At 51.6% G+C, this 26,387-nt stretch overlaps 1 protein-coding gene and 1 long non-coding RNA gene across 7 annotated transcripts in view; one reads left to right on the plus strand and one right to left on the minus strand.

Moving 5' to 3' along the window:
- LOC127061046 (uncharacterized) lies at positions 1–26,028 on the plus strand. Its single transcript, XR_007780466.1, has 3 exons — positions 1–149; positions 625–1,467; positions 24,120–26,028. It is a non-coding gene; the product is annotated as an uncharacterized LOC127061046 (long non-coding RNA).
- Positions 7,308–26,387, minus strand: part of LOC127061044 (centrosome-associated protein CEP250-like) — a 25,565-nt gene continuing 6,485 nt past the window's right edge. Inside the window, exons 2-15 of one of the 6 annotated variants that reach the window (XM_050986971.1) lie at positions 19,854–21,826; positions 19,509–19,702; positions 18,047–18,174; positions 17,692–17,861; positions 16,815–16,886; positions 16,359–16,481; positions 15,956–16,090; positions 15,234–15,375; positions 13,029–13,092; positions 12,793–12,841; positions 11,434–11,542; positions 10,480–10,597; positions 9,559–9,658; positions 7,308–7,455 (exon numbers count right to left, since the gene is read on the minus strand). In XM_050986971.1, the coding sequence (XP_050842928.1) occupies positions 11,492–11,542; positions 12,793–12,841; positions 13,029–13,092; positions 15,234–15,375; positions 15,956–16,090; positions 16,359–16,481; positions 16,815–16,886; positions 17,692–17,861; positions 18,047–18,174; positions 19,509–19,555 (981 nt within the window). In that variant the 5' untranslated portion in view covers positions 19,556–19,702; positions 19,854–21,826 and the 3' untranslated portion in view covers positions 7,308–7,455; positions 9,559–9,658; positions 10,480–10,597; positions 11,434–11,491. The other 5 variants (XM_050986970.1, XM_050986969.1, XM_050986966.1 and 2 more) reach the window with 5 other exon arrangements.

Below are 26,387 nucleotides of genomic sequence, written 5' to 3' on the forward strand. Positions count from 1 at the left end.
AAACATGTGGGTGCTGCCATTTTGGGCTCCTTCCATGTGGTCAGCGGTATCCTGAATGCTAACCATGCGGTCGCAGCCATTTTTGGAAGTGGGGGGGTGAGAACGCGAGCTCGGGATAACAGAAGTTTGGTTAGACGGGTGCACTGAAGGTACACTGTCCGCCTGTGCAGAACTGCCAGGGTACTGAGAGAGAGGTGGGAGGCCAGCGAAGCAGTGACAGTGCCAGTTACCCTGAAATTGCCGGTTAGCCTCGCATGAGTTTCTCAGTTCAGGGGCAGAGGGAGTGGGAGGAGCTGCGGGAGGAGAGACTTGTGCTGGCCGTCCTTTAGAATCCCTCTTTAGGACTGCTTTCCGAATCACCAGGAACACAGGAAAAAACTGAGACACTGTCCCATCTCCCTGTTCCGCTTTGGCTGTTAAGAAGTTTCCTATTTTGTCCCAGGCAGAAACTGAATGAACATTCTGCTGGGTAAACTGAGGGAAATGCAAAGAAATCCACCGAACGAACCGTTTCAAAACTGCTTTGGAAACTGTAACGTTTCCACTACTTAGTGTTTCTAAAAGTTGGGTATAAATGCCTCTCTGTGTAGCAGAAAGCTTACCACCCATTTTTGCTTTCTGCAGCACTCAATCTACCTTTTATACAGCTAGTGCAAACAAAACTGAAAGCACTGAGTCCACAGCCAATCCGGGAAAGAAGCCGGGCAGCCTCCCCCCCCTCCTCTCTGGGGGAGAGACAAACTGCTTACATACAAACCACGCGGCTTTTAAAATGGTGGGCGCCTGCTGCCGACTCCCCCGCGCCACGTGACCTCCACGCGGGCGCTCAGAGAGGCCCGTCCCGGTTCGCCGCCGCTTGCTGGGGTCTGCCGCTGCCCGGGCGCGACCGCTCACGGCAAAAACGCAAGCCGCGGCTTTCCTACCGCCGCCGCGCCGCCGCTTTTGGGAGCCGCACGCCGCGGAAACCCGACCGACAGAACCCCGCTGCCGCCGAGACGGCACACAGAGAACACCGGACTCGCTGCACCCGCGCAAACTGCACGGAATCCGCAAACCTCCTCGGGACTGGGCTTTCCCTTCACCGGGAGCTCACCACCACCCTCCGGGGGCTCCCCCAGGGTCCCACTAACACTCGCTGGGAATACTCACCCCGCCTGGGGACTGTGGCTGGCTGTGAGAGCTGTATAGAAGTCCTCGTCTAGAATCGATCCGCCGTGGGTGCGGCGGGTTCTCGATCCCACCCTCTAAATTTCTTGCCGACAAAAACGTGACGAAGAAATCAGAGGCAGATGATAGTCCCAAAAGCTAACGTAATCCACTAGTGGAATTACCAGCTGCTTCGTGGCCATAGTGGGAGACGAACACGTGGGGCGCCACCTGCGGTAATCTGTGTTTTTCCTGGGCCTTCTATGAGTCCAAATCTGGCTAGCATAAGGCTCTAGCCCACACGGATCCGCATAGACAAAGGTAAAAGACGAGAGGCGCTCTTCTCCACGTGGGTGCAAGTATCCTGTTTATTGGCTTGGGGCAGGACACAGGTGATGGGTCACCCAGGTACAAAAAGCTTGGAACTCTCACACAGGAGGTTTTATACCCTAGGGGGTGAGGGGCGGGGGAGAGAGAACCGGAGCCAATGGGACGCCACTGGGGAGGGGTGAAGCACCTGAGGGATAGACCAGGTGTGTGTAACAGGGGGGGATGTGTGAGGGGGAAACCATGTGATGAGGGAGGGGGAAAACCTGCCACCAGTGATCAACAAAATAAGCTATTTAGTGCAATACAACACCAACTATTCTGATCAATTTGGCCAGAATAGAAGACACACCTTCCCTGCCTCATTTGTAGGAAAGGTGTGGGTGCAGCCTTCTGCTGCTCAGGAAACAAGGCTGACTTCTGCCTTTAGTGCACAGGGAAACTCAGAAAAAGCCTGACCACTCCCAGCTGCCCTCAGATGCAAAGGAGTACCCCAAGATGCTCCCTGGCTGCCTCCAAGCACAACAATGGCTTCTGTAGGGAGTCCAAAATGACTCTCTGAAACTAAAGACAAGAGGAACATGTTCTACAGCACATGCAGAGGAACACACACAGTACACTGCTCCATGGGACTGTGCTCTCTTTCCTCTGGGCTGCAGCCAAGGAAACTTGGAATTAGCCATTTAACAAAGCCACCACCATTCTCAGGGTGGTGGCTTTTCCTCATTTACATTACAGTTTTTTCCACTGTAACCTCCATCCCTCTGGAATGGACAGATAGAAACCAAAGTTATTCTTGTTAACCCTGTTGCTCTCTAGACTTTTCAGCACCTTAGACCTGTGCCCTGAGCTTGCAGGAGTGCTCCCTGCACTCTCACCAGCGCCACTTCTTCGCACCTGCAGCCACTCCAAAGCAGCCCCTCACCAGAGCGCTGTGCCTGACTGGGAATACCCACCCAACCTAACGGAGCCATTCCGGCCCAGAAGAATGTTGTTGCTTTTGATGTCTCTGTGGATCACCTGGTTGGCATGAAGGAAAGGCCTAAATGCTGCACTCCATGGGAACATTCCCTTGCCTGTCAGCCTGCGCTTAAGCTGTCCCCAGCGCTGGCGCTGTCCATTGCCCTGGCGCTGTGCCTTGCGGCTGGACTGTCCTGTCCGTGGCTCCGCAGCTGCCCGAGGCTCTCCCCCATAACGGAGGGGCCCCGCCCCGCCCCGGGGTGCTCCCTTCCCATGGCGCCGCCCAGCGGCAGCCGCCCCTCACTGCAGGCGTGGAGGCGGTGTCGGGCCCTGCTGCTCGGCCTGGGCCTTGGCTCCCTCCTTTCCAAGAGAGAGGAGGGCTTCAAAGGAGGCGTCTTCCAACTGTTTCCCTCTGCTTTACATTTTGGGGGCATGAACTCTGCCCTGAAGGTGGCCCTAGGATATCCATTAGTGCTCGCACAGGAAAAGTCCCCTTCGTTCTCCCACCGGCTGCTCAAAATCACTGCCCAGCTCTGGAAGCACAAACAGCCCAGGCAGAGTGGTGCCATCCCTGCCCAGCCTGGGCTCTCTGGCACAGCAGAAGCAGCAGCTGCGCTTGCCTTGGCTTCACCTGGGAAGCCAGCAGGCTCTGTAGAACTTCAGCATCCACATCAGTACGAATAAAGTGATCATGGTCTATTTTCAAATTTTCCATTTCAGAGGCTTTAATCAGATAAAAATATAAAACTTTAGACAGAAGACTACTTTCTTATTGGAGCCAGGGTGAAATATCTAGTTTAGAAGCACACCTAATACTGTTTAAGGGGTCTCATGAACCCATTTGAAGTTTGTTTTAAAGACTTAGATTTCAATTTCTTTCAAAAATTATTATTTCGCCTTAAGAGAGCTGGTGATGGAGTTCAGGAGAAATAAGGGCCTCTATGACAGCTTACTCCCTGTCCCTCACGCTGCTGTTCTGTCTGTCGAGCACCACAGCAGCAGCAGCAGCAGCAGCAGAACCTGCTCTGACTCGCTGTCTTTCTTCAAAGGCTAAAGGGGAAGCCAAGGTCAGCAAACCTCCACGTGTTGTCAGTGCAGGGCCTGAGCATCCTGCACCAATCAGTGGCAGCTTTGGTTGCTTCAGTGCAAGGCTTTGGCGCAGTGCAGAGCTGCAAGTTTCTGAGCAGGCAGCACTTGCCCTTTGTGGCTGAAGATGCTGAGGGCTGGAGTCCTGCCATGACCCAGTGCTTCAGCCCAGCCACTGACAAGTGGGAAAGGGGGTCTGAACTCTCACGTGCAGAAAGAGCTCAGGCACCCTGCTTTTCTTTCCACCTGAGTGTCACTGCAGAGGAACAGGTTGTCTTTCCTGCAGTTGCAGAAGGTCAGGGTTCTCACTTCTTGATAAATCTGTGATGCAAAGGGCCTTGTTAAGAAGATCAAAAGCACAGGGAATGTATTAGAAATTCCTAGGAAATGTTTCCTTTCTTACAGATAAAGACAAACAAGCATTACCCTACATTTCTCCAAAAGCACAAGGTGTAGAATCATCTAAACTGATCACAGAAACAAACTACCTCTGTCAGACCATCTTCACATTCTAGATCATTTTTAGGATGTTCATTGAGGTGTTTGAAGGATTATTGCTCAACTCTGTCTTTGTGACTGTTGGCTCTGGAGCTCCTTTCTGAGTTCATCCAGGGTTTTATTCCCTAACAATTCGTGGTACCACCTCCTGCTTTCTTAGGGCACAATAGTCTAAATAAAAACCTAGGCAGTGGCACACCATATTCAAGTCCACAAGGAAATCATTGGACAAGTTGTCAAGTTCTCAAACCATTTGTCCTGGTTTGCTGCAAGAGTCCTGCTGCACACACAGTGTTTAAAGCCAAGAGAAGCTACAGTTGGTGGCACATCTTGTGACAGAAGCTCAACCCAGCTCTCCAATAAAGAGAAGAGCTTGAAAAGAGCCAACATGAGTGTGGAAAAGATTCTTGGAAAACTGAACAGCTTTCCCAAAGTGAAATGAAAATGGAAAGAAAGAATCCTCCATGTCCACATGCAGGAGTTCCTTTATTGATATGCTCCCCTTTTCCATGTTGCATGAGTTCTACACGGCATAAATTCCAAATTCATCTTACCGCTAAGATCCATGACTCAGCAAGTTTTAGACTCTCAATCATTAGCTACACACAATTTGCCTTCCTTTTGTTTTTCTTTGAGGGCAATGCTGGAAACACAAGAAACATGCCGATGTAAGACCTTGGAGTACAGTGCTTTGGTCGAGTGTGAGCTCTAGAGACAGGGAATAGGCTCTGATAGTATTTTACCCTCAGCAGTGAAAATACACAGCAGCAACAAAGGTGATTAGTGTGACATTGTGCAGAGATCAAGATTCTTTGCCTTAGATGAACATGGCAAAGTTAACGTGTTTAAACAGACTCTGGGTCCAACCTGGTTTGGTTTACTATCTGTGTCACTAAAGAGCAGGAGAAATAAACCAGCCAGAGTTTCTTTGCAAAGACGACCTTTGCTCCAGTGTGACAGTACTGGATTGGCAAGGGAGGAGGGAGATGGGTGAGAGTTGAGCTGCTACATTGGACTGGCATCCAAACTGCGGCAAGAATAGCGATTTAATTCTTTTCTTTTAATCCTATCCACACTCTCCGATTCTCACCTGGAACCGGACAATAAAACACGAACAGCCTTGGCAACGAAAACACAGCACCGCGGGCGCGGCCCCATCTCCCCACCCCGAGCGGTCGGGAGAGCAGCGCTGTCCTGCAGGGTCTGGATTTCTCCCTCCTCATCTGCTGCTTTGCATTCCCACGCTGCCAGGGCGGCCAGGCAGGCTCTGCCTGGCCGCACTGGCAAGCTCCTCATTCAGCACTTTCTTATGGTCTACGGGAAAGTCCGGACAGCGCTTTGCTTGGGAGGAAGAGATAGCGGCACGGGGCGAGTGGCCGGGATGAGGCCCGGGGGATGCGAGCACCAGGGAAAAGTGGCAGGTTTGCCGGAAATAACAGTTATGCTGTGAAGTAGTGAAACTAAACGAGAAGGTGAATTTGGCGTCGGCGCGAGGGGCAAAGGGAGCTGCTCCATGATTCCAGCCGAGCCCGGTTCGGCCCCAGAGCGAAGTGGCCAGCGCAGCCCGGGGGCGCGCGGGGCTGAACGGGGAACGGACAAGTGGGGAACCGACAAACGGACTGGCGGACAAACGGTCGCGGCACTTCAGCGGCAGCAACTCTGCTGAGCCTCTGCGTCTCTTCCTCTAACTCCTTCTGCCCCGCTCCCGCTGTCGCGCACCCTCTCCCGGTCTCCCTTTCATCTACCCCCTTTCCCGGTCTCTCCGTCCACGGCCTCGGGCGGGGCTGCACCCTCACTAGACCGGGCGGAGCTGCGCCCTCACTAGACCGGGGCTGCTGCCGCGGTCTCGCCTTCAGCCGGCCCTTGCCGTACTGCCTGTGGCGCTGCTGGGCGGGCATCAGTAGCTGGGTCCCGGGCAGAAGGGCCATCTCTTAGGTTCGCCTGTGCCGACTCCGGCCCCGCCTGCGTCCTCGGCCGTGTCTTCTCTAGGACTCCTCTGGAGGCGGGCGGAGGACACTCGCGGCTGCTCCCGCCGCCTCCGTTGCGGATTCTCCTGCCCGTTGCGGCCGCCGGGCCCGAGCCGCCGGTGCCCCATTCAGACGGCGATGCATGTCCCGGGGCATTTGAGGGGCGGTCGGGGGCCGTTCCTGGACCCAGGCCGAGCGCCGCCAGCCGCGTTTGGCCCACAGGGAAGGTGCAGGCGGTCCTGCAGAGGCGAAGACGGCTGGGTTCTCTGCTGGGGCGCGGCGGCTTCGGCAACGTCTACACAGAGACGTGGCTGGCGGACCGCGCCCCGGTGAGTGGGGGTGTGGCGGGGGGCAGAGGGTGAAGGCGGAGGGGAGTGGGGCTCGGCAGAGCGGGCGGCAGGCTCAGCCCGGTGCTCCCTTTGGCTAGCAGGTGGCCATCAATTGTGTGGCAGGGGATTGCACTCATCATTGGGGTGAGTTGGTGAGGGAGTGGGGTCAGCAGCAGAAACCTGGACGTGCTGGGCGGGGTAAGCCGAGGCCCAGCAGGGTGGAAGCCGCCAGGACGCCTCGAGGGAGAGCAAAGTGAGATTAGTGGAGGGCACAGAGCATCCCAGGCTGGCTGAGGGCTTCCAGACCCTTGGCAGAGCATCGGCCCCACTGACGGCATTGTGGTCTTCCACCAAAGTGAGATTAGTGGAGGGCACAGAGCATCCCAGGCTGGCTGAGGGCTTCCAGACCCTTGGCAGAGCATCGGCCCCACTGACGGCATTGTGGTCTTCCCACAGCCCACTGAGATCAAGCTGCTGGACAAGATGTACAATGGGTTGCATGGTTTGTCCAGCACCTGGATTGGTTTGAGCTCTGCCAAAACTCCTTGTTGTGATGAAGCGCCCAGAGCGATCCCAGGACCTCTTTGATTTCATTCTCGTGTGGGCATTGCTGTCGGAAGACAGGTACAGGGGCTGTTCCACCATGTGCTAGAGGCCGTGAGGCTCTGCAGAAGCTGTGAGGTCCTGCACAGCGACATCAAACCTGACAACATCCTCCTCCACCTGGCTGCGGACAGGCAAAACTGATGGACTTTGCCTGTGGCACCTCCCTCCAAGTCTGCACACAATTTGTAGGTGAGCCCACACAAGGCTTTGCTCCTGGTCCAGGCATTTGTGGATCAACCACTCATGGCCCAACTGGGTGCAGCACTGGACATTCCTACTTTTTGCTGCCAGTCATGGGTACACCAGTGAGCCACAGAGATCTGCCTGTAATGGTCCAGGAAGGGAATCTTCCAAGTGGCTTGAGGGTTTCTTTGATTTTTCTTCTGAGTCTGGCTCCAAGCTGGCAATGAAGAAAGTAATCCTGAAGTGCTCCTGGTCATCTGCTCCCCTTCTGCAATTGATTCACTGCAAGTTTCCTTCCTTTTCCTTTGAAAAGCACCTCGAGTGAAGATTCCCATGGTGTGGGCCCATGTGATCTGTAGAAGGAATAGGAGAAGTCATGAAACAGTCATGAAACAAGACCAGGATGAAACCAGCCCCAAAGGCAATCCATTTCTGTGAAGTATTTTGTCTCCAATGACTGCTGACAAGGCAGGAGTCTAAAGGGAATCCAGGAAGCCAACTATTCTGATCAGTTTAGCCAGACTAGCACACATGCAGTCCACCGCTCCATGGGACAAGGAATGCACAGGATGTTCCCAGCAGATTCAGGCACCTCCTCAGCAGCCTGACATCGAGCCCTCTCCCACAGCTCTAGCCTGGCTCTGCAGGTGCCTTCCTGTGGGAGCTCCCTCCTCCTGAGACACTGCTCTGGCCTTTCCATCCTCTTCAGGCTTGCAATGCCACTCCTGCCTTCCTCAAATCTGAACATCAGTAGTGACTTTGTGCCCTGCAGAAATTTAGAAGAAGGATCAGCAGAAGGGAGAAAAGGAGATGGCACCTACTTTTCCTACTCTTGTTTAAGTCTGCCTGTTTCCTGGGCCCTCTCTCCTCAGGATTTCTGCCTGTTCTCAGAGGCTCCATTCTCTACATGCTGAAGTGGTCCCTGTCACCTCCTCTGCTTCCTGCATTACTTTGTTGCAGGGATGACAGCAATCAGGCACTCAGAAGAGGCTGAAGAGAGGCTCCGCTAGCTTGAGAAATGGATGCTGCCCAAAGGGAAAAAGAAACAAAAGCAACCAAATTAAGAGACAAAGGGAAAAGGAGCCATTATTTTCCAAACTGAGCTTCTAGCAGGGTCCAGCTGAGCTCCTCTAGCACCCACAAGCACACACACACAAGCAGCAGAGTGCAGATGCACTCAGCTCTGGCTTGCAAGGAGAGCAGAGTGTCTGCCTTGGCATGCCCCCCTCCTCCTGGGCTGGCTGGCATCTTCCTTCACAGCAAGGAGAGCCGAGGAAGTGGCACGGTCCCCAGCTGCCTGTCTGCCTCAAAACGTGGCAGCAAAGGTGCAGTGGTTCTAATCTATTTGAGCGGGTCAGGCAGCTTGTGGGGCTGGAACAAATCCTGCTCAGCTGTCCCCAATTGGCTGGAAGAAACCTCTAAGAGTGGGGCAAGAGGGACAAGCCGGGTGCCCTCGGATTGTCACAGTCAGCTCCCACAAAGCCCCTACCTTCTCATAGATCAATCTAGAACTGCTTAGCAGGGACTGCTTTTGTTGTGTTCTTCAAGCCCCACTGCAGGCCTCCTTCCCTAGCACTGCAATACTTCAGTTCCTTTCCTACCAGGTAAACTTGAATACACCAGCTGAGAGCAAAAGAGGGCCTCAGCAATGACCAGAAGATGGGAGCTGTCCTCTGAGGAATGGCTGTGAGAACTGGGCTTGGTTAGCCTCCAGAATGGCAAGGTCTCTCAAGGAGACCTTTCAATATTTTTAATGGCTTAGAAGAAAGATGGGGACACATCTATTAGCGGGGCCAATTGCAAGAGAACAAGGGAGAATGGTTTTAAACTAAAAGAGAGTCAATTCAGATAGGTTCCAAGGAAGAAACTCATTATGAGGAGAGTGTTGAAACCCTGGCACAGGCTGCCCAGGGAGCATATTTGCACCTTACCCTGTCACTGCTCTCCCAAACATAAGGAGGCTCTCCTTTGGCCATTTCTATTCCCACAATGCCAAGGGACCAGGTGTCCACTTTGGGGCCGTATGGCTCTCTTCTCACCACCTCGGGTGCCATCCAGCAAGTTGTCCCCACCACCGACCTCCGCTTACTCTGCTCAGGTGTGAGCAGAGCACAGAGGCCAAAATCAGCTGAGGAGAAAAACAAACATTGCTTCAAGTAGGAAACCAAGGAAAAGGGTTCCTCACTCTAAGTTTCAGAATGTAGTGCTAAATCTAGCTGGAAAAGTAGCTGTGCTCTCTTTCCTCTGGGCTGCAGCCAAGGAAACTTGAAGTTGTCCATTTAACAAAGCCACCACCATTCTCAGGATGGTGGCTTTTCCTCATTTACATTACAGTTTTTCCCACTGTAACCTCCCTCCCTCTGGAATGGACAGACACAACCCAAAGTTACTCTTGATACTTGTTGCTCTTTAGACTCCCAGCAGCCTACAGCTGTGCCCTGAGCAAGAATACCCACCCAACTTGACGGAGCCATCCTGGCCCAGAAGGATGTTGTCGCTTTTGATGTCTCTGTGGATCACCTGGTTGGCATGAAGGAAAGCCAGGCCTTTCAGGCACTGAGAGAGAAAAAAAGAAACACGAGGCCAAAAGTTAGCCTGATCTGATTTCATCACGTGCAAAAGGAAAGTGCTCCTGAAGATTCACAGATCTCAAAGACAATGGCGTGTGTTGGCGAGAGGAAGAGCTTGCTCCTGCAACCCTGGGGGAGCAGGATCTCTCTAAGCGAAGGCATATTAGATTTGAAGAGGAAACAGCAGTTGTGTCTCCAGACTGTCCCCTACAAGGCCAGTCAGAATGACCGCTGCTGCAGAGCAGATGCGCTCTCCCCATTCAGGGGACAAACAGTGGTTTGCCAAAGGAGGAAAAGTTCCTGCCTTGGGTACCAAAGGGATCACTGTCAGGCGGGACACTGGAGGAAAAGGGCTGTAAGGCTTGAAAGTCATTTCAAGTTGTTTGTCAGTTTTCAGCAGCAAGCACCGTGGTGGGTGCCATGCCCTCTTTTGAAGCTGAAACCCATGAGAGATGAGTCTCTCTTTGGCTTTGCTGTTGGTTTAAAATTTGAACACCAGCATCTTTGAGATTACAGGCAAACAAGGCAATGCAGAAATGTTCAGGGCAAAGGCTTGGAGGAGACAAAGCACAGAAAAGAAAAAAAAATGAAAAAGAGACAGAGAATTTACCAAAAGTAGATAAGGGTAAAGAGCAGACCATAGTAAGGGCAGGGACACTGGCAGGCAGTTGAGTCCAGATGCTCTTTCTTCTCTGAAGCATAAGAGCAGCACAGCAAGGAAGCTCTGAAGATGGAATCACTCACTTAGCAGCACTTTCAAAGGATGAGGCTGTCCAAGCCTCCCCAAGCACAAGCAGGATCCCTTACCTCCTGAAAGACCGTTGCCATTTGTCCTACAGCCATCCTTTTGTTGCTGACCACATTTGCTAAAGAGCCTCCATCCATGTACTCCAACACCAGCCAGACAGCCTCACTGATAAGGTAGCTGGAAGATGAAAACAACAGTGTGGAGCTGAATTTGCACAGCTAAATTGCCGTATGGAAGAAAAGACTACAGCTGAGTTTGTCTTCCAGGTCACTGGTAAATGAAGAAGGAATGAAATGAAGACACACTCCACCTAGGCTATTCAGTGCCTGCAATCTGTGCCATCTAAATGCACACTGGTGGGAAAGGAGACAGCTTAGGTGGCAGGCAGGGGAAAACGGCAGTTTTGTGAGGGCAAAGACAAATCTGGAAGCGGACACATCCCAGCAGCTGCTTCATCATCTTCATCCACAAATTGCACCATGAACTCCAGTAGCAAGGAGACACAGTTTTCAGAGCTTTTGCACAGGGTAGGCAGAGGTACAGCACTGCAGACACCCTTTGGAAAACCTTGCAGAAAGGACAGTCACAAACAGGAAAAACAATTTCCAACCCAGCAAATAATGTGTCTCCTAGCCTAGTCTTTTGGCCTGCAAGGCAATGGAAAATAGTGGGGACAGCACAAGGGAATTAATTTCCGTGATGCTGTCTCAGCACTTCTCCTCTGATACTCAGAAAAAGAAATCATGCCCCAAAAGAGCAAAAGAACATCCAGCAAGTGAACATACAAGCTACTGGCTTAGTAAAAGAGCCAGGTTTCTTGAGAACAATCTTGAAGCTTTTTTATGCCAGGAACCATTCTTGGGGACAAAGTACAATCTCCTTCCATGCCTCCTACGGGAGTGGATTGATGTTAATAGCAAGATCAATTTTCTGCCACTGAGCAAAGAGCATTTAAACCTTTGCCTTGCATGGATGGAAACTGACATTCCCATAAAAACACCGGAATTATTTACCTTTCCAGGTAGGTGACAATATTGGGGCTCTTCTTTTCCCTCATGACCAGGATTTCTTTCAATACTTCCTCACAGCCCTGCTGCAGAGATCAATTTCCTTTATGGCCACCTACGATGACGTTGAATGCCGTTAGGAACAGACATTACAAGGGCCTCTATCTCCGTGCACTCAGGGCCCAGGAAGCCTTGTCACCTTGGTAAAAAGGGACTCTAAACCATCAACTACCATGTGCTAATTGCACTCTGGGCCCTTGCAGACTCCTCAACTAGACCTTGTTCATCACTAGTGTTATCATTTACATGTGTTGTGCAAGCCAAAGTGATTTTGCTTCTGTGAAAAGAAACTCAACCTGCTGAAAATATGTTAGCATTTCTAGGGGTTTTGATCAGTGTTTCAGAAACTGCTGCCATTCTTGATTGTGCTCCAAAGTAAATACACAAATACATTACAGAGAAAAGGCTGTCTGAAAAAGAACTCCAAAGACACTCAAAGGAAAGTTACCACCCTAGCATATCCTAACTTCTTCAGTTTAGATTTTGCATCTCTGAAGAACATTCTTGAACATGGTTTAGACATGTAATTATTGAGTGGGTTAAAAAATGAGTAATCCTTTCTGTGGACCACTGTGGATGCACTCCAGGTGATAAGCAGGCCTTGGGGCTTTCAGATTCCTTGTAGACATCCCTTCAAGTGCAGTTGCTGAGCACAGCACTGCAGGTGGATAAGGAGCTACCAGGAAGATGGAGTTGTTTTTTCTGAGAGCCAGAAATGAGAATTCAGGACTCTGAACGTTTAGCCCCAAAGAGCAGTGGGACTCTCCAAGACACCAGCATGTCAGTTCAGTACAAATAACATCTCTGTAATGGAATGTCAGCGAAAAAGGACCAACACAAGGTGGTATTATTTAAGGCTCTTCATCAGCTTCTTCTCACTGATCTGTGCACGCTTGTGTGTGTGTGTGGGACCCAGGTTCCCTAGGACTGAAACACAAAACTGCAGACAAGATCTCTCCCTTTTTAGGTCTTTTCAAACTGTACCTCATGAAACAATGGGAAATCCTATCTTTGTCTGAACCTAGGCTTTTGAGGAATTTGGCCGGAATGATGGCTGTTGCCATCAGCTAATCTCTGCGCACTTATCCAGTAAGACCAAGCTAGCATGGCCTTCTTGGAAAGACACCACCGCCTTCCTCACATTCCTTCAGAACACAAGACAAAGTCTGTCCAAAACGCATTTTGCAGCCTGCCTCTAGGCAGCCTTTCCAGCAAAGACAGGTAACACAAAGCTCTGCCCGCAGATCACATCACAAGGGAAAGCGCTCAAGAGCTGCAAAATCGGCATGGGCTGTTGGCACTTACCGCTTGTCCTGTGGCAGCGTCCAAGGCCTTATAAACACTTCCAAAACCCCTAGGAACAGAACAGCAGCAAGAACAGAGAAGCTGTTCAGTGCTGAGAAGAAAAGGCAGCCCAGGCAGGAGCTCTCTGCTGCTGGAGTGTCCCTAAACCACCAGCCTTTGCCTGGCTTCCCTCTTGATATTACACCAGCCACATACGTGACCCATGGCTCTGGAGGAGTAAGCGTGGCTGCACTCACCCTCTGGCAATAAGTTTCCATCCAGTGTATTTCTTTTCTGGATCTGCCATGCTCATCACACTCCCTGAAAGAAACAAAATGCAAGAAGCAAACTTCAAAACAAAACAGAGATCCTGACTTCTAGGAGGTCTGAATCTCAGCTCTGCTTACTGGGGCTTGGAGCAATTTATGGTCAGGTTGGCTAACAATAATGGCAACAAGAACAACAATAAGAGCAGCCCCAGTAAGACAGGCAGCTCTGTAACACAAATGGCCTGCAAAGAGTCTGACTCTGCACACTGCTTTGAACAGGAGACTAAGCCTACGGAGAAACCATCAGAGCACACAGAGACCAGAAAAGAACTTGCACCATGGCAAGTGGTTGTCATCTCCATAGGGGAAGGAGGGCTGAAAAATCAGGACCCTTCATTTTCTTGGCAGTTAACACTCTCTTGTGAGATTCAACAAAAGGTTTCCTACTCCCAAAGTTTCAATGCACCCTGGGATCTGGGATGAATGTTTATCAACAGCTGCTTTTTGCAGAGCAGAAAGAATACTGCAAAGTGAAACCCAGGAGAGGAGGGAACCTTCTCAATCTCCCTGCAGTTTGCCTAAAGAATGCCTTGACATTTTCAGAGAACAGGAACAGCAGCTCATGCTATGACCAAGAACAATGGCTGTAAGAATTAGGACCCTCTTCATTTATGAGCAGGCAAAGTTCTGAGGATCACTTTCTCCATTCCCCTTTTAGTGAAGAACTACAACTCCTTGTCCTCAGCCTGGGCTGCAGCAGTCACTAGTACTGCCCTCGGCCCCTTGAACACCAGCCACGTGCCCCATCTTCCCAAAGGGCTCAGCCAAGATGGCCAACAAGGACAGCGCCGCTCTTCCGGCGCTGCCGTGGCACAGACGGCTGCACAAATGAGATGCTGATCCTGTCACGAGTCCAGGCAAAGGTGCAGCAACGGGGCGGCTGCTGGAACCTCCCAGCTAAGGAAGACTCCAGCCCCCAGTCACAGCAGCTGTCAGTGACAGGGCAAGTATGACAAAAAGCTTGGCAAAGCCCATGAATGGCCACTGACAGGCACTGTGAAGAAGCCAGAGCCAGACCTAGCACCGTTCCAAGCTGTTGACCCCACTCAAGACAGAAGATGAGTGTCATTGTGTTCAGAGCCAAGGAGGAGTGGATCTATTCTCCTTTTGTCCCAACAGCTGATGACAGACACTGAGTAAACTGGGCTCTGTTCTATGCCTAACCACTTATTCTCTGACAGCACTGCACTGGCAGCTATTACCAGTTGCAAGGAGCAAATCAGTTGCACTGCAGCAAGTCACTAAGGCCTTGCTGTGCTTTCCTAGAGTTCAGGGATTGAGGCCAGTGCTTAGTATTCCAAGAGTATTTACAGGCTGGGCTTGAGCTTTGACAAAGAGCCTGGTACCGGAGGAACATGCAGCAGAGGGCCTGCAGACTTCCTCCTGGGAATTGCCTGCAGGGCAGTTTTATCTGGCCCTGCCACACAGATGTGTCTCTTTGATGCATCTCCCTAAGCATACAGCTAAAATATCCAAGTAGGATTGGAAAAAAGAAAAAAATTCATAGTTTTTTTTGTTTGGTGCACTTTGAAAACACGCCTACCTCTCTGATTCCTAGGGATTCTTCTAAGACTACAATTTTTTAACATTTGGGATGTTCCCCCTTCCTCCCTTATGTTTGCTATCACCTGATGCTCCTTCCAAGGAGGTCACGCTAACAAAAATGTAGAATTTTTATCCAAGCAAACCGTAGAAGGAAGAGTAGAAGTGATGCCAATCATGAAAACACCACCAATATGAAACCAGCCGCACAGCCAGACAATTTCTCTGAATTATTTTGTCTCCAAATGCAGTCTAAAGGCAATCTAGGCAGTCAACTCTTCTGACCAATATGGCCAGACTAGCACACACATGTTGACTCAGTCACTGGCTAGGTTGCAGCCTTCTGCCCTGCTTTTGCATTTACTGCACAGGGAAGCTCAGGCAAAGCCCACCCACAGCCAGCTGCCCTCAAGGGCAAAAGGAATGCCCCAAGGTGCTCCCTGGCTGCCTCCAAGCACAACAATGGCTTCTGTTGGGAGTCCAAAATGTCTCCCCGACACCAAAGTCAGGAGGAACGTGTGCTACAGCTCATGCTGAGGCACGCACACTATAATGCACTGCTCAGTCAAACAAGAAATCCACAGGACGTACTCAGCAGTTTCATGCAGGGGTTCTCGCTCTGCTGGCTGGAGGAGGCTGAGCTGCTGCTGCTCGGGTTCTCAGGCTGCAGAGAGGAGGCTTCTTCGTAGGATGCTGCTGGAGCCGCGGCTGCAATGGCAGAGCCCTTGTCCATCTGGGACAAGAAATTTGTTTGTGTCAGAAATGTGACTTGCAGAGGTGCCCCAGAGAGCATATTTCAATGGCATGCCATCTGGAACAACACTGGTGTTAGGCTGCAAGCTGAGCTGTCAACTCTTCCACCTCAAGTCAAACCCAAACAAGCAGTCCGAGACTACAGCTTGTCACAGCCAGCTGTAGTAGAGATGGTGAAAGGGAAAGAACAACTTAACATTTCAACCCGTTCTGAGGCCTGCATTCACCTTGGAAAGGAACAACTTGTTCAGAATGTGCATGGGTCACCATGTTCCCCTGAAGAAACCCCTCAGAAAACAAAGTGGGCACTAAGAAGCCAAAAGAAATACATTCACATGATTGCTGGCCCACTGGCCAAAGCACTAGCCCTGCTGGCCAGGGCAGCAAAGCTGAGATTCAGTGGCCCAGTAAGGGTCGTGCTGGCTAGCTGCAATGCAGACCACAGAGCATGGCAGTCAGAGGCCTTGCCCCCATCCACCTGCTGCTCTGCAGGGGAAAGTTGAGAAGAGCAGAGACCACTTGTTTGCATGACTGCAAGTGCCTACTGCTCTTTTACTCACCTGCCTTTGTTCTGCCAGCCTGTACTGCAGCTGGATCTGGCACATCCTTTCCATTTCTTCTCTGTGCCTCTCCTCCACTGCCTTCATCATCCTCCAAGCTTCCTGCAGCTCTGCCTGCATCTTGTCCTTGATATTCTGTCAAGAAAAGTCTTACTAGCTCCTGCCATCACACTCAGGCTTCTCCTCTCCAAGTCTCATAGGCACTTCCATTCTGCTTCTCCACCCAGCTCTCACCCTTCCATCCCAACTCTTCTTCCTGTTGCTCAGAGCTGGAAACGGCCAAGCTCTGTGCTCCCAGTGCCTGCAGTAAGGGAAGGGGAGTCCTTGCCTCCCCTTTCCTGAGATGTCCAGGTCATGCCCCCATCACTGCCCTTCCCTCTGCACCCTGCCTAGTCAGGCTCACCTGCCCATTCACCTGCTCCTCATTCAGCTGCTGCCTCAGCTGCTCCAGCTGCTGCCGGCTTTGGTTTAGCTCCCATTGCAGCTGGTGCACCTTGGCTGAGACAGCAGCCTTCTGAGCCTGGAGCTGCACAGAAACAAAGAGAAGAGGGCTTTCAACGTCCCACACGCCACTTGTGTGACAGCCAAGATTGATGTGCGCATGTTTTCCAAAAGCGTTTTGTTCTCCTTCTCATGTTTACCAAGAGCCACCTAAGAGGCAGTCCCACCCAGACAGACAGTGTCCAGAGAAGCAGTGCCCATAAGTAGCCCAGAGGAGTCCAAAGCAACACACAAACTCTCTTTTCTCACTCTGTGCTGCCTCTTGATTGGCTCTGGTTCATATCTTTTCTTATTCTGGTTGCCTGATGGCAACATCCTGCATCATCTCAAGCAGCCTTTTCTCCTGCCCGCTCTGTACCTCTGCCAGGGAGCTTTCGCGTTCCTCCAGCATCACCTGTGCCTCCAAGCGCTGCCGTTCCAGACGTCTCTTCTGAAGAGAGAAAGAGGCACTTCCAGATGAAGTCCCAGCCGTGCTCCCCAAAGACAAAAAGGACAGCTGCATCCCTCCCACAAGCCCCCCACCTGAAGAGCGCCCAGTAGTGACTTTGTGCCCTCCCACACTTCTAACTTCAGAAACTTCGGAGGAGGGTCAGCAGGTGGAAGAAAAGGAGATTCCGCCTTCCTTCCTCGCTCTGACGGCTGCCTGGTTCCTAGCCCCTCTTCTGCCTTCTCTCAGAGGCTCTGTTCTCAAAGTGGGGGGACTTTGAGAACAGAGGGGCCCTTAGATCAAGGAAAAACTGCAGGTGGACTGCAGGACGAGGAGGAGGCCAGCACCCCGATGCCCTAGTCACAAGACAGGCCACCAGCTGAAATGCAGCCAGACGGGGCCTCTTGCGTATGCTTCAAGCCCAAAGGGGAGACTCTCTGTCCACTGTGGAAGGACAGAAAGCAGGGAACCCAGTTGCTGCAACTGCAGAGTGCAGCAAGGTCAGCAGCTGTCTGCTGCAGGGCACAAAACTGCAGGGAAGATCATTCGCTGCCATGCTTTGGGTGGTGACCACCCAGCTCTCTGGGGACATTGGCTTAGGCCCGACCTGAAACCATGGCTGCATGTACTGTCCTGACACCATCCTCTTGCTCTACACAGGCTCTCTAGTAGGAACCCTTGAAGGCCTCTGCTGCCTGGCCCACAACTGTGTACAGCACATGCTTGCAGCCATGTCGCTCAGGCTGCTCTTCTGCAAAGCCAGCCCACCAGGCTTGCCTGAAAAGTTATGGTGCCTATTGTCGCTTACCATTTTTTGCTGGAGATTCTTTTTTTCCTCTTCCTGTGCAGATTGCCAGCGTCTGAGAGCCTTGCTGCACTGCTGTTCTGCCCAGCGGAGCTGTTGAGCTATTTCTTCACATTGCTGCTTGCTGAGAGACCTTACAGCTAGCAGCTCCTGACGAAGGCCCTTCACATCCTCTGCATGACAAACGGCAACAGTCAGAGACAACACAAGCAGAGGACTCTAGTGCCTTTCAGTTCCAGGCAAGAAGGGACCTGCCCTCAGCTCCTTCACTCCTCAGAAGCCCTGCGGACAGAGCTGCCTGTGGTGCAACTGCACTAAGCTGGGCCATCACCAGAAACAAAGCGCACGAGGCTCTCACCTAGTATCACCTCCTTGGCCCGCGTGGCTGTGCGCACTTGGGCTTCCAGACGGCTCCTGGTGCTCTCCAGCTCTGATACGTGCTGCTGAGCCTCCAGCAGGCTACTTTGCAGGCTCTCCTTCTCTGACCTACAAGTGGTGAAGATGAAGAGGAATTGTTCCTGGCACACCAGGGGCTGTTTTTCCAGTTACATGTGCCTTCAGTTCCCTACCCCAGAGCATGGAAAACAGGATGCATGGAAAGTCAGCTACAGCAAGATTGTTTCTGCCACTTAAAAAGCAAAGCAGGCCCCTCCAGGTGGTTGGCCAGCTTTTCCTCATGATATAGCCAAACACAGAAAGGCCAGCTGAGTTGCATCTCAGCAAAGCTCAAATGGCTGTTGCCTGATGTATCCCTCATGGTGGCTGTGCCCACAAATCTCTGCCAGCAAGACAAAGCCCAGCCTCTGCTCACAGCCCTGAGCTGATCAGCACTTCCAAGTCACTCTGCAGGGAGACAGAACCCAGTGTTCTCCTGGCTGACTCCTCAATGTTTACTGCTTTTCCTAGGTTATGTAGAGATACTTTGTTTACCAGGGTAAAGGGGACTATAGGACTGCAGGGAATGATACATGAAAGCTCCGGCTTCTAGCAGCATGAGTGAGAAACCAGAACTAGGTTTTTAGCTGAACAAGAACTAGCTTGGAGGAGGGATGACAGGTATCCTGCCATTTAAATCACTGGATTTTCATGAACAAGAATGCTTGCTCCCTTGATTTTTGGCAAAGCAAGCCAGCAGTGCCCAAACGTCTTGACACTATAAAGGGACAAGCCAAAGGACGTGGACAGGTTACAGAGTTTGGTGGACAAGTGAGCTAGAATCAGTGCTCAACAAGAATCCCCAGACACTGTTGAGAAGCCACAAGACCTTTCCCTTCTTCTGCTGCTGCTTGTAAGCAACCTTAGGCCATGCGCTATAATTCACAACTGTTAGCTCAGAAGGGTCTCAAGATTTTCAGCAGAACCCTCCAGCTTTCTCCTGAAGTATCAGCACCCTACTGACAACATTCACATGTAAGAGCCTTCAGTTCTGAAAATGCCATGTCTAACTACCTGGCAAAGAAAACTGGTGTTCAGATGCAGTCTGAAAGAGAAACCAAAACCAGAGGGAAATTCCCGGTTTCAGCAAACATCTGCACGGTTTCCTTAGCACTCATGTCAGTGCCAAGATGGCTTGCTTTGCACTTGGCACGGGAATGTGCAAGGGGTCCCAGGCGGGAGCCAAAAAGAGCTTGGATAGCTTGAGCTGACAGAAAAGTAACATTCAGGTCACAGTATCCTTTTTTCTCATGTCTCTTCACTTCTCTGTCTGAGAAACATCTGCAGCGCACACAGGAAGCAGAAAGCCCTGACTTAACGCTCACCACCTTTGTCATTCCAGACCTTCCATAATGTCCCACCCAGGTGCTCCTCCCTGCCTTTACCTGGCCTCTGCCAGCTGCTCTGAAAGGCCTTGTAGGTCCAGCTCCATGGCTGTCAGTCGGGCTTCCAGGGCAGCCTTCTCTTGTGCCTGCGCCGCCTTCTCTCTGCACACCTGGGACAGTGTGTGCCCTTGGCGAGAGAACTCCTGGAGGAGCTTCTCCAGACCCCTGCGGGCTGTCCGCTGCCAGTGGCAAACCTGGAAGCAGAGGGGGCACCATTTTTCAAGAGGAACAACAACAACAAGACACTCTCGCTCTTGGCTTGCTGCCAGAAGTAGCATTTGCCGCGGTCTTCCTAGGGGCAGCTCCCTGTCCCACAAGTGCTGCCTAGGAATAAGGTGAGCATACCTTTGGCACTGCCAGAGGAACCTCTTCCTTCAGCAGATCCCTCGGAATCTGAGGTTCCTCTGCTCTCTCTGCTGCCACTTCCAATGCCCTCTCTTGTGAGGAGTGGCGCCTGCTCTCAAATGCAGCCAGATGAGCACTCCCACAATTACTCTTGCTTTCACTAGTGCAACAAGGAAAGAGCCTGCAAGTGATAGCCTGGGGAGGAACTATGTACAAATTTCCAATCCAATAATCAAAGGATCCCAAGATGAATTACGGTGGCAGGGACTCAAGGAAGCCTCTAGGCCCATCTTCACCTCCAAGCACTTGGGGTCAGCTATGGCATCTGGACAGGCTGCTCAAGGTTCTACCCAGCTGGGGCTTCCAGATTTCCAAGGGTGGAATCTGCACAAGCTCTTTGAGGCGCTTGTTCTGCTGCCTCTGCAGTTCAAAGCTTTTCTGTCCATAAACCCAGCCTGAGCCTCCCTTGCTTTTACTCTGGTCAACTTCAGCATACTTTTTGTCAAGGTTTGACAAGCGAGTCTCAGGAGGCAGCTGTGCAGAAGTTGGGTTGGCAGCCAGACCTACCCATGAGGTGTTTTCCCCCATCTATGCTGAGTAAGTCAAACGATGAGAAAGCCTAATTTCTGCTTTGACTCTGGGCCTCCTAAACCCAGCAATGCCCACCCCTGCTCAGAGGAAGCAAGATAGCTTAACACACACCTGAACTCCTGGGCACTGCACACTCTATCTGTGCTCTGCTCCCGCTCTGCCTTTCCCACCTGGGCTGAGGAGTCCTGGAAGGCAAGAGGCTCTCCCAGTGGGCCTGCAAGAATGGGCAGGGAAAAAGCAAAAGAAGCAATAAGGAGCAGGGCAGTTAGCTTCTGAAAGCTGCAAGAAGCAGCAAGCGGACACACAACAGCTTCGGAAGGCCAAAGCTGTTGTGTGGGGGATTTTATGTGGGTAACCAACTAACTCTGTGTTGGCAAGTCCCTGCAGCAATGGTGGCTCCTCTGTTCCCCCCAAGGCTGTGAACTGCGTCTTGGGGCCGCTCTCTCTGCTGGCAGCAGGGAGCCTGCACAGACACTGTGCACAACAGGGCTCACTTTCTCACCAGTAGCACTAAAGCACATCATGCTACCGCTTTTTTGACACCAAGGCAAGTTCACAGTCCCTGTCAGAAAAGCAGGAAAATGATGCCTGCATGTGAGAGTTCAGGCCCCGTTTCCCATGTGTCAGTGGCTGGGCTGAAGCACTAGGTCATGGCAGGACTCCAGCCCTCAGCATCTTCAGCCACAAAGGGCAAGTGCTGTCTGCTCAGAAACTTGCAGCTCTGAACTGCACCAAAGCCTTTCACTGAAGCAACCAAAGCTGTCACTGATTGGTGTAGGATGCTCAGGCCCTGCACTGACAACACGTGGAGGTTTGCTGACCTTGGCTTCCCCTTTAGTGTCTGGAGGAAGACAGCGAGCCAGAGCAGGTTCTGCTGCTGCTGCTGCTGTGGTGCTCTGCAGACAGAACAGCAGCGTGAGGGACAGGGAGTAAGCTGTCATAGAGGCCCTTATTTCTCCTGAGCTCTATGACCAGTGGTCCTAGTGAGAAGCTGTGAATTTTGATACAAGTGGGATCCTCAGTCACTAAAACTCATTCCAAGTGGGCCGATGAGACTAATGTTTCAACAGGACTGCATATGCTTCTAAAGGAGATATTTCAGGCAGGCTACTATCAGCATGCAGCCTTCTGTCTGCAGAAGTTGACTTTCATTGAAAGTTGAAACCTCCTTAATGGAGAAGGAGGAAACTGATGGAATCCTTTTCGTAGTGCTCATGAAGACATGGACTGACGTGGACTTTCTTTCAGCCTGCCAGCCTGGCACTCAACTGCAACAGGCCAAGGCCACGCCTTGCTCCATCATCCTCAGGGACCAGGAATGTCAAGCGTGCCCGTCCCACTCACCGAACCATGGACTTGACTCCTTCCACCTCTGAGGCGACCTGCCGGGGCCAAGCGAAAACAAACCAGGTGCTGTTAGAAAACTGCTGGTGCTGAGGAATCCCACAGAACCAGGCCACCCAAGGAGAGAGCATTTTCCTTTCACAGCCTCTCTACCAGGAGGACCAGTTCTGTAGCACAGCAAGCAAGACTGCAGGCCAATACCCCAGGCTGTGTCTACCTTTTGCTCAGCTTTGCTACTAAGGAACTAGAAACTTGGGGCCGGGAAGATGCAAATAGTTCCTTAGCAGTCAGTGCCTACATTGGAGCTCATTGTCCACCCTACAACTAAAGCAGTTTCCTTCTCCTCTCTTTCCTGGACTTCCTTTTTCTTTTTGGAAATTGCATGCAGCATGTCCCAGGTGGTTGCTGTAAACAATTCCCCACAAAAGCTTCTGCCAAACCCCTCTTGATGCTTGCTGCTTTGTTTGGACACAGCACAGGCCAAGCTCTGGGGTTCAGGAGCCCACAGAATCTGCTCAGCAGTTTGCCCTACAGTGCAAAGCCAATCCCTCTTGTAGTACACAGAGGGGTTCCAGTTAGAGAGGCACATTCTTTAAGGAGGAAATGCAGGAAACGATGCCTTCCTTAAGTTCCTTAGAGAACTGCAGAGTTTTTAAAAGGATGCCTGCAAAACTCTCCCAGTCTGCATTTTGGAAGTTGTCCACAACCTGCTGGGCAAGGGCCACCTCTTTTTGGCTGAAACTGTTGGCAGGAGCTTTACCAAAGTATGGCATCTTTATGGCATTTTTCTTTCAATGTGCTGCCCCCAAGGAACAAACCTCTACTTACGTCTCAGACCGTTAACAATTCTGCGGGCTGACACTGCCGAAAAAGCCCTGCTGACTGCCCTACGGATTTGCTCCATTGTTCCAGCAGGGCTGCTTCAGTCATAGGGACGTAAAACAAAAATGGAAGAAAAACCCACTTGCACAAGTCCCCAGACTGTGCAAGGAAAAGAGGAAAAAAGGACACCCGCAGCAATCTGCGGACTGTACAAAGAGAAGGGAAAAAACAAAAGACACCTGCACAAGTCTGCAGACCGTACAAAAAAAAAAAAAAAAGAAAAAGAAGAGTACACCTGTGCGTGTCTGCAGACCCTACAACCGCAGGGGAAACAAAAGGATGCCTACACGAGTCTGCCGACTCGTACAATGGCAGGCAAAAGAAAAAGACTCCCTTTTCGGGGCACAGACTGTTGCCAGAGAACTCCTCTGTACAGGATCCTCCTGCAACAAGAACGCCAAGAGCTGTTATGGACGCTGAGGCCTTGCCTGCACCAGGGCAACCTCCTCGTGACAACGCTGTGACGTGGCAGCCCTCTGCTGGCATCACAATAGCAGCTGCTCTGGGTCGCTCTGTGAATTCATGCATGGCAACTGGACCTTCTCCACAGCTAAATCAAAAGAGAGCCCAGAAAGTTCTCCTCTGTCCCAAAGCAGCACAATCCTCTCTTTCAGTCCATAACCCACAGCTCAAAGGATCCAAAAGTAACGCAAAGCAGGCATCAAGCGCACAGCTGGGTACTTTGGCCAACAATGCTTCTGACTAAACCTAGCAACCCTTGCTTAAACTCTATGGATGAAATCACGCTTTGGTAATATTCTCGAGAGTTCCCTAAATTGGAATGCCTGTCCTTCCTGCCCATTTCCTGCATGGCTAAAATCTACCAGAAAACTCTAGGGCTTGCTCAAGGAAGAACTACACCTTAGTGGGGAAAAAAATCTCAGTAACAAACTACCCATAGGTGTTTGCATGACACTGGAACAGTGTTTGTGTTGTCAATATGACAGGGAAACATCCTCTGTATGGGGCAGTGCCGGTGTCCTCGGCAAGGAAAGGAGTTTCCTTGGTGCAGCCCTCACTCTGTGGGTGGTCGCATGGGCGCAACTGCTCCTTCTCTCCAGCTCCCAAGGCAGCCCTTTTCTTGAAAAAGTTCTCTGTCCAACACTGAAGGCACTCCTGGTGTTTTTGCAGAACCCCACTCCCTTCAGCTGGTGGGAAACCTGCAAGGTCAGATCGCTCCATGGAAGTGGCTTTTAAATCTCTATCCTGCCCACAGCGGATACTGCCAAGTAATCATTTTTCAATCATTTGCTGCACTCTCATTTCTGGCCTCTAGGAGCTCAGTAGACTGATCCTGTTTTCCTGGGCCAACTTAGATTTTCCTTGCTGGATGGCACAGCTCACAGAACTGAAAACTCCATGTCCGCTGGGGATGGCTGCAAGCACCAAACGGGGCAAAGGATACAAAGCGCAGGTTCTGTGCAATTCTCCTTTGTCATTTCCTTCTAGACTTCCCCACAACGTGCCACAGTAAGGAGCAAACAGGTGCCAATGCCAGGGGTAACTGGCAAAGAACACAGGTCAAGAACAGGAGTTCAGCCCTTGGCTACAGGATGCAAAGGAATTTGCAAGGCAGCTGAGTGCTTGAGATGCTGGAGGCCTGCCAAGCTGCCTGCTCTGCTCTTGCTGCTGAAACCCTGAACTGCAGTGCTCTTGATGTTCTAAATTGAAGCAGACTCCAATTAGCTTAGTCCAATTGGAATTTATTAATTACAGCAAGCAAGGCATAAGCAAATCAGCGCTGGGCGACAGGGGAGCCTTGCCTCGCCAATCTACTGCAGCACCCACTACCCGTTACAGTCCAGCTTTACACTGTATCTCTTCTCGTTGGTGACGTGTGCAGAAAGTACTCTGCGCATGTGTCCTCCTGTCGCTAAGGGGTCGTCCTCTGCCTTCTGGTGGTCCTCAGATGAAGGCTGCTAGTCTTCCTCAGGTGTCCTTTGGTGGACTTCTCCTTATTTAGTGCTCATGCCTGAAATTCTAGAACTTATGGTTTATTGAGCAAGCACTTATTAAGCAAGGGTATTTTAAGCAAGCATTTATTAAGCAAGAATATACTTGTGATTGTATGCGGTTTTGGTCACACGCGGTTTTAGGCCTAAGTATTTTCCATTCCCTCAATCTTTAACCCTTTAGTGAAACAAAACACGTTAGGTTCCATCACATTGAGAGCAACACTTGGGCCTAAATCCCACTGGAATCAGCATTTCTTAGAGGAATGATTTACACTGCTCATCCTCTTGGCAGGTAACCCAGGCCATGTTTTAGAATGCAGGAACCTAAGTGAGTCTCTGAAGGGTCCTGGAAGGAACAAGCCCAGTGACAGTAAGCGGCATTCCCAGGCTGCTCCCACGGGGAAAATTCCAACAAGCTGAAGACTCTGGATAAAGGGGTGACTGATTTTGAGCGAAAGTGGCCTTCAATGGCAAGGTGCTGGACATGAAGGTAAGGGGCACAAAGCACCCTCATGTCCTATTCCTGCATCTTTCTAGGAACCAGAGGAATGCTGCCTCTGCCTGTGAGGAGCTAGTCTTGGGAACTAATACTTCCTTTCTGGTTTGACTTTTGTAGTTTTTTCTTTTGGACAGCAGCTCTTTGCAACATCAGCTGAGCCTGCCCCAAGCCTGGCTGACTGCATCCTGTCAGCAAAGGCATTGCAGGAAGTCTGGAGAGGAGGCAGCGCTGCCTGAGGAGGCTTTGTGCCCTGCCAGCTCAGCGCAGGACTGGCAATCAGAAGGCCTAAATGCTGCACTCCATGGGAACATTCCCTTGCCTGTCAGCCTGCACTTAAGCTGTCCCCAGCCCTGGCGCTGTCCACTGCCCTGGCGCTGTGCCTTGCACCCGGACTGTCCCATCCGTGGCTGCGCACCTGCCGAGGCTCTCCCCCATCACGGAGGGGCCCCGCCCCGCCCCGGGCGCCCCCTGGCGGCTGCCCCGCCCCGGGGCGCTCCCTTCCCATGGCGCCGCCCAGCGACAGCCGCCCCTCACTGCAGGCACGGAGGCGGTGTTCGGGCCCTGATGCTGGGCCTGGGCCTTGGCTCCCTCCTTTCCAAGAGAGAGGAGGGCTCCAAAGGAGGCGTCTTCCAACTGTTTCCCTCTGCTTTACATTTTGGGGGCAGGAACTCTGCCCTGAAGGTGGCCCTAGGACGACCATAATTGCTAGAGCAGGAAAAGTCCCCTTCGTTCTCCCACCGGCTGCTCAAAATCACTGCCCAGCTCTGGAAGCACAAACAGCCCAGGCAGAGTGGTGCCATCCCTGCCCAGCCTGGGCTCTCTGGCACAGCAGAAGCAGCAGCGGCGCTTGCCTTGGCTTCACCTGGGAAGGCTCTGTAGAACTTCAGCATCCACATCAGTAGGAGATCATGGTCTATTTTCAAATTTTCCACTTCAGAGGCTTTAATCAGATAAAAGTTGAGATCTTCAGACAGAAGACTGCTTGCTTATTGGGGCAAGGGTGAAATAGCTCATTCCAAAGCACTCCTAGAACTGTCTACAGGGTCTCCTGAGCCTATTTGAAGTTTATTTTGAAGACAAAGATTTCAATTTGTTTCAAAAATTGCTATTTCTCCTTAGGAGAGCTGGCGCTAGAGCTCAGGAGAAATAGGGTGCCCCATTCAGACAGGTGTGCCCGACCATTTGAGGGTCGCTCAGGGCCGTTCCAGGACCTGGCCTAGCGCCGCCAGCCGTGTTTGGTCCGCAGGGAAGGCACAGGAGGCC

Source organism: Serinus canaria, chromosome Z (genome assembly GCF_022539315.1).
Source record: "Serinus canaria isolate serCan28SL12 chromosome Z, serCan2020, whole genome shotgun sequence".
Lineage (NCBI taxonomy): Eukaryota > Metazoa > Chordata > Aves > Passeriformes > Fringillidae > Serinus > Serinus canaria.